This window comes from Thermobia domestica, chromosome 17 (assembly GCF_964235325.1).
Source record: "Thermobia domestica chromosome 17, izTheDome1.hap1.1, whole genome shotgun sequence".
Taxonomy (NCBI): Eukaryota; Metazoa; Arthropoda; class Insecta; order Zygentoma; family Lepismatidae; genus Thermobia; species Thermobia domestica.
This window is the reverse complement of record NC_137470.1, coordinates 112561467-112572051: the sequence shown is the minus strand read 5'-3', so window position 1 is coordinate 112572051 and position 10585 is coordinate 112561467. Positions and strand designations below refer to the sequence as shown.

General features: G+C 35.9%; 2 protein-coding genes across 2 annotated transcripts; both read left to right on the top strand.

Moving 5' to 3' along the window:
• The first annotated feature begins 2352 nt into the window (after positions 1-2352).
• On the top strand, positions 2353-4131 carry LOC145674127 (uncharacterized). Its single transcript, XM_081743955.1, has one exon. It carries the CDS (start codon positions 2353-2355, stop codon positions 4129-4131), a length of 1779 nt encoding a protein of 592 aa, XP_081600081.1.
• A 1-nt stretch (position 4132) lies between these two features.
• On the top strand, positions 4133-5995 carry LOC145674126 (uncharacterized). The gene has a single exon (XM_081743954.1). The coding sequence runs from the start codon at positions 4133-4135 to the stop codon at positions 5993-5995; it is 1863 nt and encodes a 620-aa protein (XP_081600080.1).
• Positions 5996-10585: the final 4590 nt, after the last annotated feature.

Below are 10585 nucleotides of genomic sequence, written 5' to 3'. Positions count from 1 at the left end.
TGTCAACAATTCCTCAACAGTTTAATCAAGATGAGCTAAATGATCTAGTTAGGGACCTTAATCTTTCAAAAGAATCGTCTGAATTACTTGCTTCCAGATTGAAGGAGAAAAACGTACTAGAACAAGGAACTAAAATCACATTCTACCGAACAAGGGAAAAGGAGTTTTTACCATTTTTCACTGAAGACACAAATCTCGTATTCTGTCACGATGTTAGAGGTCTCCTAGAACACATGGGTCTTCCAGAATACAATCCAGATGATTGGCGCCTGTTTATTGATAGCTCCAAGCGAAGTTTAAAATGCGTCCTTCTACACAATGGCAATAAATATGGCTCAATTCCAATCGCTCATTCAACACGACTGAAAGAAGAATATGAAGCAATTGCTTTGGTTATGGAAAAAATTAAATATCAGGACCATCAGTGGGTGATTTGTGTGGATTTAAAGATGGTGAACTTTCTTCTTGGACAGCAAAGTGGCTACACAAAATATCCTTGTTTTCTATGTCTGTGGGATAGCAGAGACAAAGCAAACCATTGGTCAAAAAAAGAGTGGCCGCAGAGAGACGACATGGTTGTTGGTAAGAAAAATATTATTAACATGCCTATTGTTGAGTGTGACAAAATCATTTTGCCACCTCTACATCTCAAGCTCGGTTTGATGAAGCAGTTTGTAAAGGCGCTAAATAAGGACGGGCCGTGCTTTGATTACATGAGAAACAAGCTACCTCAGATCAGCACAGAAAAATTAAAAGCTGGAATATTTGATGGTCCCCAAATAAGACAACTCATGAAAGATCCGGCTTTCGTGGAGTCCATGAATGAGACTGAACGTAGAGCTTGGACCTCATTTGTAGAAGTTATCAAGAATTTCCTTGGCAATAATAAACCTGATAACTATGTTGAGCTAGTGAACCAGATGCTTAATGCATTCCAAAAACTTGGATGTAATATGAGTATCAAAATTCATTACCTGCACTGCCATTTGGACCGTTTCCCAGACAACGTAGGCAGTCTGAGTGAAGAACAAGGTGAAAGATTTCACCAAGATATTAAAACAATGGAGGACCGCTACCAAGGAAGATGGGATGCCCATATGATGGCAGATTACTGCTGGAACCTAAAAAGAGACTGTGCAAAGAAACATTCAAGGATGTCACGAAAACGAAGCTTCCGAAGTGTTGAATAGATCGTTTTGAACAAATTATTTGATTTTTTATTCATAAAAACTATTATAAAATGTAGTTACAGAGTTATTATGTACTTGATGTTTGTGTTTATATGGTTTTCATTATTTTCAAAGTGTTCCAAATAACAGATTTAAATGTCATAGTTTTCTTTTCACTTACAGTAAAACAGCACCTATGCAATTTTCAACGTTGTAGCAGGTCAGTCTTGCAATTCCTATATCTCAAAAACTAAAGCTGTTAGGGGAAAACTAACGCCATATTTGGATTCAGCGTCCCAATTCTACTTCAAATCAGCTAAGAAACACCCGGCACCAAAACCACTGTAAGCCAGTGTTATTTATTTTACTTATTTACTATTTGAAATGTCCGTTCTTCGCATGTAGAGAATAGGTTTATGGCAAATATTACAATTCATTTCAGAGAAACTGTAATGAAAAGAATCCATAAGATACTCTACTTTTGGCATAAATTTTCAAACGCCCTACCCTCATAGCATACGGACTTAAATCAAACTGACATGTAAAATCCCCGTTTAAGGTTAATAATAGCTAGGTTCCGAAAGTTATTTCAAATGGGTCAGACGTTTCTCAAAGCTATAAATTCGATACAATTCGAAGTCATTTTGGATATTTTTCGCTCCTTTTCATCTACCTGAACAGATGGGGCTGAACTTAGACTTAAATGACTTTGGGGATGCCAGTATTGATATTAGCAATTCCTAAAACTATTGATTCGAGAATAATATCGTTCGTTTTCGATTATTTGTACATGTTTAGTCCTAACTTGTTTATTTCAATTGTTTAGTTTTGTTTAAAGATGTTTGTTTAATGTAACTTGTTAGCTGTAGAAGAAGAAGAAGAAAGGTATAGTTGCTTGTTGAAACTGTGCATAGCAGCAGTGTGTGTGTGAGTGAGCGCGTAGCCTATAGCTACATCATCGTAGTGTTCAATGTGCATTTTATTTAACTCGGGAATTGTAAGAAATATTAACAATATTATTAAATCAAATTATTAAAGAACGAACCAGCGTTTGTGTGATACAGTCCATCATAAAGATTTGGTCCTCCTACCCAGATGTTAATACGTGTTTATGTGTTTTATGTGACCTACGTGCTAGGACTTGTGTGTTAACAAGAAAGAAAAAAAAATTGTGTGGGCGACAATGGAGGCTTACAATTCCCGAAAGCGTGTTTTAAAAGGAAAGGTCACTCGTGCTGAAAACTGCATAAACAATATCACAGAACAGGAAGATATTAGTGTAGTTCAGGTCTACAAAAACAAAGTGAGTGAACTGTCACGTGAAACAAATGAGCTTTTTTTGCTAGCCAGTAACTTGTGTGCCGAAGAAGAAATTTATTTGGTGCAAGAAGAGCTTGCTGCTATTGAAGATAGACTTACAAAGCTTAACGTGAAATTAGTGGAAGCGCAGGGTAAATTATCTCACGCTTCTTCTAGTGATGTGAATAATCAAAAAAACACAACAGAAATTCGACTTCCAAAATTGCAGTTGCCATGCTTTAGTGGGAACTTAAATGATTGGCTTTCGTTTCGTGATTTGTTTATCGCAGCAGTGCATAATAATGAAAAATTGACGGGTGCACAAAAACTTCAGTACTTAAAAGCTAGTCTGCAAGGTGAAGCAGCAACACTTATTCAATCTATACAAATAACTGACGATAACTATAAAGAAGCTTGGGACCTGTTAAATTTAAGGTATCAAAATAAACGAGAATTAGTCACGTCTATCTTGCGGCGGTTTGTAAGTCAAGGTCAAGTGCAGCAAGAATCAGCTGGCGCGTTACGTCGGTTGTTAGATACAAGTGTTGAATGTGTGCGATCGTTATCAGTGTTGGACATAAAAGTAAACGAATGGGATCCTTTGCTTATATTTCATATAACAGAGAAGCTAGACAGTGAAACAAAAAGACAGTGGGAACTTTCATTGTCAGACAGTGAACTACCAACATTTGACCAATTGGTGAAATTCATAGATCATAGGTGTCGCGCATTAGCAAGTAGCACTTCCAATGCAAAATCAACCCCACCTAGTGAGTCAAACAAGAGTAATAAAAAATCAACAATAGCGCATCATGCTTCAGCTCAATTTTCGTGTTGCCAGTGCAAAAGCAAAAATCATCCTTTGCATAAATGTGATGACTTTCTTTCGCTGTCAGTTGATGAACGTCATTCGTTAGTGAAAAACAAAGCATTATGCTTTAATTGTTTACAATCTCATCATAAACTGTCCAGTTGCAAATCAGCATCGTGTCGTGAGTGTGGCAAACGTCATCATACTTTACTTCATTTTCCAAATAAACAGAACTCAGGTGTTTCAGTGGGGACTCATTTTTCAAGTGAAACTAATGTGCAACATGCAGTGTTATTACAGACTGCAGTAGTGATGGTGAAGGATTCATATGGTAATTTACAACCTGTGAGAGCCTTGTTAGATTCAGCCAGTGAAAAAAGCTTCGTGTCAGAAAACTGCATACAACGACTCGGTTTACAAAAACAGCCGGTTTATGTACATGTTTCGGGACTGAGTTCCAGTAATGTTGCTCGGGCAAAAGGTGTTGTTAATATTGTGTTTACATCAAGTTATGATGTTAAGTCAGAATTTTCTGTAGAAGCGTTAGTGTTGCCAAAGGTAACAAGTATGTTACCAAAACGGTATATTCATAAAAGCAAGCAGTGGTCGCATGTTAACAAGTTAACATTAGCAGATCCGAATTTTAATGTTCCTGACAGAATCGATCTGTTATTGGGTGCAGATATTTACCCTCAATTGCTATTGGCGGGTGTGTGGAGTGGTGTATATGAGGTCTGTATCTCAAGACGGCCAGGTGAGTGTGAACATTGTTATGGGAAAAACGAAGGTTGCTCCAATCAAACAAGTGTCCTTGCCCCGATTAGAGCTCTGTGGTGCCTTGCTATTAGCTAAAATGATGAATCTCATATTAAATTCATTACGTTTGGAAGTGCATGATGTAATTGCCTATTCTGATTCTACTGTTGTGTTATCGTGGCTGAATTCGGATTCAAGCAGATGGAAAGTGTTTGTCGCGAATCGTGTAGCAAGGATTCAAACTCTCTTGCCATCAGTGAAGTGGCTCAAAGTGGATTCAAAGAATAATCCAGCAGACTGTGGTTCTCGAGGTTTATTACCTTCTGCCTTACTTGTACATCACTTATGGTTCTCAGGTCCAGAGTGGCTCAAAAACCCCATTCTCCCAGAGTGTAATGAATATACAGTGGATTCAAAGTTAGTCAACCAAGAGGAAAGAAAACATATAGTTTGTATGCATGTTCATGTTGATACCTCCATTATTGACAATTGTTCATCGTTGGTGAAACTTGAGCGAACTGTTGCATATTGTAAGCGCTTTATTAATAATTGTCGTATGTCGCAAGGAAACAAGCATACAGGTCCACTTACAGTGACAGAACTTTCTAATGCCTTGATGTGTCTGATAAAGATTGTTCAACAAAGGTCATTTGCATCAGAAATTGAGTACCTGAAAAACGGAAAATCATTACCTTCCAAAAATCGATTGCTTTGCTTGAACCCATTTGTGGATGATAAAGGTATTTTACGTGTGGGAGGTCGACTTAAAAATGCCAATGTTTCAGAAGATCGAAAGCATCCCATTTTACTTCCAAGGGATAGCCATTTAACAGAATTAATTGTGTGGAATGAACACAAATTGTGTTTGCATGGTGGACCAAGACTGGTATTATCTTCTTTACAACAGACATTTTGGATTATAAATGGAAGAGATTTTGTTCGCAAATTACTTCGGAAATGTCTGACATGTCATCGCCATAAAAAGTTATCGGTAGAACAGCTTATGGGAGATTTGCCTGCTTCAAGAGTAAATCCAAGTCGTCCGTTTAGTCGTTCAGGAATAGATTATTGTGGGCCAATTCATCTCAAAGCAATTAAAGGCAGAGGGCGAACAACTTACAAAGCATATGTAGCATTATTTGTATGTTTTACTACTCACGCAATCCATTTAGAAATTGTGAGTGACTGTACAACTGAAGCCTTCTTAGCTGCTCTAAGAAGATTTGTTGCTCGTAGGGGAAAACCAACAGATATATTTAGTGACTGTTCCACAACATTCGTCAAAGCTAACAAAGAGCTAAAAGATTTTGTTAAGTTGCTAAAATCTGATCATCATAATATTAGTGTCACAGATTATCTTAGTAAAGAAGGCATACAGTGGCACTTTAATGTACCTCATGCACCACATTTTGGCGGATTGTGGGAAGCCGGAATCAAATCCGTGAAGTATCATCTGAAAAGAATAGTAGGCAATGCTGTGTTAAATTTTGAAGAAATGTCAACCGTGTTGTGTCAAATTGAAGCGTGCCTGAATTCACGGCCACTCACCCCTTTGTCTTCAGACCCGAATGATTTGTGTAGCCTAACTCCAGGACATTTTCTCATTGGAGCTCCAATGTTGGCAATACCTGAACCAGATTATACAGAAAAGAAACTTAATCGACTGTCAAGATGGCAATTAGTGCAACGACTTCAGCAGAACTTCTGGAAGAGGTGGAGTGTAGAATATATCTCTATGTTACAACAGCGTCCAAAGTGGTGGAAAAGAAACAACAACGTGAAGGAAGGTGATTTAGTTTTACTTGTGGAAGATAACTTACCTCCTTTAAAATGGAAGTTGGGACGTATTGTAAATATTCATCCTGGAAGCGATAACGTTGTACGTGCAGTGACTGTAAAGACCTCAGAGGGAGTTTACAAAAGACCAGTTGTGAAAGTATCCCCATTGCCATTTGATTGAAAGACATTTTTCATTTACCGTTTTGTTTTATTTTTTTTTATGTCATTTCAAATATTACTAATTCATTTTTGTGTGTATCTTGAACTAGATCGTTCAAGGGTGGGGGCTATGTTTAGTCCTAACTTGTTTATTTCAATTGTTTAGTTTTGTTTAAAGATGTTTGTTTAATGTAACTTGTTAGCTGTAGAAGAAGAAGAAGAAAGGTATAGTTGCTTGTTGAAACTGTGCATAGCAGCAGTGTGTGTGTGAGTGAGCGCGTAGCCTATAGCTACATCATCGTAGTGTTCAATGTGCATTTTATTTAACTCGGGAATTGTAAGAAATATTAACAATATTATTAAATCAAATTATTAAAGAACGAACCAGCGTTTGTGTGATACAGTCCATCAGTACATATCATTCCTTTTCCACCCCAGCCCATAGGAGAACCACACCCACTGGGAGATGAACTTGAATATAACGGTGTTGGTAATATCAGTATTTATTTGAAAAAAAAAAATATATATTTTATCATAAAATATCTTCATGTCTACAATCTCCCATATAGTTCTCGAGAAATTCCCATCAAAAATATAAGCCTAAAAACATCTTTCATCTTTTCCCGATCCTGAGAATTACTCGCAGATATTCAATGAGCAACAGCTACCAGACTGATTCAGCCAAGGATAGCTCGTTGCGACACGTTTAGGCAATTAAAAGCGCCTGAGCTCCAACACATAACTTTCGCTTTCAAATCTTTCATTTACGGTTATGTGTGATTTCACGTTTAACAGAGACAAATATTTTGAGTATTTGTACTTTAAATAGTCTAAATTAGTTAACTATATCTTCTTTTATGAAGTTTATGATATGAAATTATTGTTCAAGGCCTTTGTATTTTAATAAGCCTTCTCTAAAACCAATGCATGTGAATTGTGCTTCCATGTTCCGAGTTCTTTTAAACTATGTTTATAAGTTTGTGGTCAGTCTTTTCGACAATGAGATCTCGGAAACTACGGGCTGTAGAAAGATGACGTTTTCACAGATCGATTGGAAATTTTGCGTAGGTTGTCCAGTTCTAATTGAATGTTTAAAAAAACATGGCCATTATTTCTTTATTACATTTTTTTAGGGTACACTGGAAGCGTTGAAATTAAAAGAAAAACTAAAGCATCATATCCTGTGCGTTATGCATTCCAACACCACACTCTTGTATATTGGGGTTGTATATGTCTCAGGCGTTTGTTTCATGGCCAAATAATAGTGAAAAAGGAAGTATAAAGTTTCTCGAGTCTAAGATAAATCTTTATTTTTTGAGTGTTTTGCCCAATGAACACCATATATAATTGACATTATAATTAATTGTATATGTAATGTATTTGCTTATTACATACTGCATGCAAGAAGAAAGAAAACACTGGTCATACATGAATTAGAAACCCCAACCGGAAATAGGCCCAAATCTTGCAAACGGTGCGACATATTGAGAAAAAATAATCGAAGAAATCTCCCATTTATGATACCCCTTGCCGATTTTTTTAAAAATCAAGACGTCTTTCACTTGTGTCTATGAAGGGACATGTACATATGTTGTGAGGAATGAGAAGAAGATTTATGCTCATATGCGAATGATGCGCTGTGTAGAGAGCGCAGGTTCAGTTAGTATTTATGTATTTGTGTCTAAGACGTATTTAGTTTATAGAATCATTTGCTTATGCATTTTTCCCTATTCATGTATTAAGAAAGCAAAGTTTTTGCCATTCATTTCAATGTAACTACATCACTCATTTCGTTACCTCATTTGTTATTTCATTCATTCACTAGCTCTTACATCAGAATCATATTATATCATGTTAGGAGCTCACATTGGCAGTTATATTAATACAATATAGAGAAAACGAAAATTTCCTGAATTCGAAGAGATTTCGGTTATAGTCACTTCCGTATCAAGACCACAATTACTAAGTCGGAAAACACTATTCAGGTTCGAAGGTTTGTATATGACGAATGAAATAGGAATACAACTGTACGGGAAGATTCCAGGTTTATGGACTTACGGATAAATTTAATGGCACTTTAGGGTTACGACAACCTGCCTTAGTTACATGCAACATGCAATTAGTACAACAGGAAGTGTTAATATATACATATACAAGTTAAACACTTTACAAGGCTAAGGATAATGTTTTACATGGGCCGGTATATTCTTAATTTACGCTTTATATTTGTCGAATTTTACGAAACTATGGCAACCAACTTAACGGTTCAGGGTCGGTAACAAAACCCTTTATACATATTTATCCTAGTGTTTCAACATTATAGGCTTTTCTTCAATATCACATTTATATTCATTACGTATTTATATTTCAACACATATATTTATTCATTATTTAACCTTTCAAATTGATTATCCTGATGAATAAAATCCTTAGGTTGCAACACTACATACAATAAAGTAAATTCGACTATATATGGAATGAATAACAGCGCAATATTGTAAACATTTATATCCTTGACGATTTCGAAACAGTGCACATTCAAGGTATAGGGCAGGTACGTAAATTGAATTACAATACAGAAACTTTATTTTGACAATTTGCCATCCGGATGATGAAAACTTATAATTTAACAACACTTATGGGCCCAAACATCTACCTAGGTACACGAATTCATCTCTATTGTACTTGATGGAAACAAAAATGGAGACAACTAATAGTACAACGGTGAACTCCAATTAGAGAATGGTAAAGGAGACGAAGGCAAAGTTGGATTGTATACTGGACGATCGCTCGCGACCGCAGTGAGTCGAATTGCGGTGAAAACGGTCCTCTGATATTTTACAAAAGTGTATAACTTCACGAATTGTGTCTCGCAATATCTCAATTGAATATTCAAGTTCAAATGAGGTATGATAAATATTTAAAATTTGTCAAGGGAAGGTTGAAAAAAAATCTTAGAGAAGAGAAAAAGCGGCGTGCCAAAGGAAATATGCTAGAACACTAAATACTAGAAAGATAAGTTGTCCAATTTAAACACATGACAATCGTCAACTTCACAGCCAAATATACTTTTCAAAATGCCGAAAGAAGTGGCCTACTAAATGCGTGGCCTAAAATAAATATCTCCAAGTTCGAAACAAGTCTGTGCCCACAATAAGATTTTTACAAAGACAATGGCTGGAAGTGGAAATCTTACTACTCACCGTATCCGGTCAAACGCCATTGGAGACTCCGGAACTACCGGGAGGCTGGTGTTGTCTTTTAATTTAGAATCTCTAATAAAAAATATTACACCATTGAGAAACTAAGAAGAGTTCAGATTAAAGTATGGAAAGCTAAGGTAAAAGTCAATGAGATACCGAAAATTCTAACTGGGATTTGCCAAAATTAAAAAGAATTACATAAAATAAATTTTGTACTAGGAAGTTGTTTGCCAAATTCATGCTAGATCTCCCAATCCGCATGATTCGGTACATCTTCAGGTGTCGATTAATTTTGATTACTACATAGTTTAGAACTAAAGAAAATGAAGATATTTTGAGGGAACATCGACAGCTTAGTACGGAATAATGGGACTCTACTGTAATAAATCTGCTATGTTATTCACTCCTATTCATTCCGTCACCTCTGCGAACAGTGATGAACTCGGCTTAGTAAGGTAACGTGGGAAAAAAATTAAAGTCAAAAAGTACTATCGCACATGTAAGACTGAACGCGTATACTTAAACTGTACCAATCATGGAAACGGCTGTATTGTTCTGTAGTTACTTGGAAACTATCCAAAATCATTTGCTACATAAACACCATTCACATCATCGGACCAGATAAGCAGTTAGGATGCACGATTACGATTAAATGTCAAGCCACGAAGTGAAAACAGTTAGTCGTTTTCACACAACACACTTCCCCACACGAAATTATAACTTAATGGTCAGTGCTCGAAACATTCATCATTATATATAAACAATACCTTGTGGCAAAACATACAACTGGGCTCATATATTTACAGGTGTCCTATGATTTAATCACACTTACTATATCATATATATATATATATATATATATATATATATATATATATATATATTACTATTATTACTCATTTATATTCATTCACATCTTATAAAATAGATTCATTTCTAGACACCCTATTTTTAATTATGCCCAGAACTGTTCAAAGCAGTCTCTTAAAACTACAAACCACTATAGAGGTTATCGCGCACTAACCGATACGTGGGAACTCGCATGAACCAACGTTCGATTCTTTCAATACAAATCACACCATATTCGCACTTCACAACTTAAATTTTATATCTATACGCAAGGAATATTCAATATTATTGACTGTACTGTTTAGTAAATGTGTTTATATTCTGAAAACAACAGTGAGGTTTATCACTGAAAGCAACGAAAGGAAAAATTTGAAATTACGATCTGGCGATCTAATAGCGTCATTTATGCTAGCTTATGTTTAAGCACGAACGTAAAGTTCGTTTGTGTTAATTATTTAATTACTAGACTACATAACATATTGTACTTTTCAGTGCAATTAGTTACTAATGTAATTTATTGATTTGTCTACTCATATGAACCAAAGCTACGACATATTTCT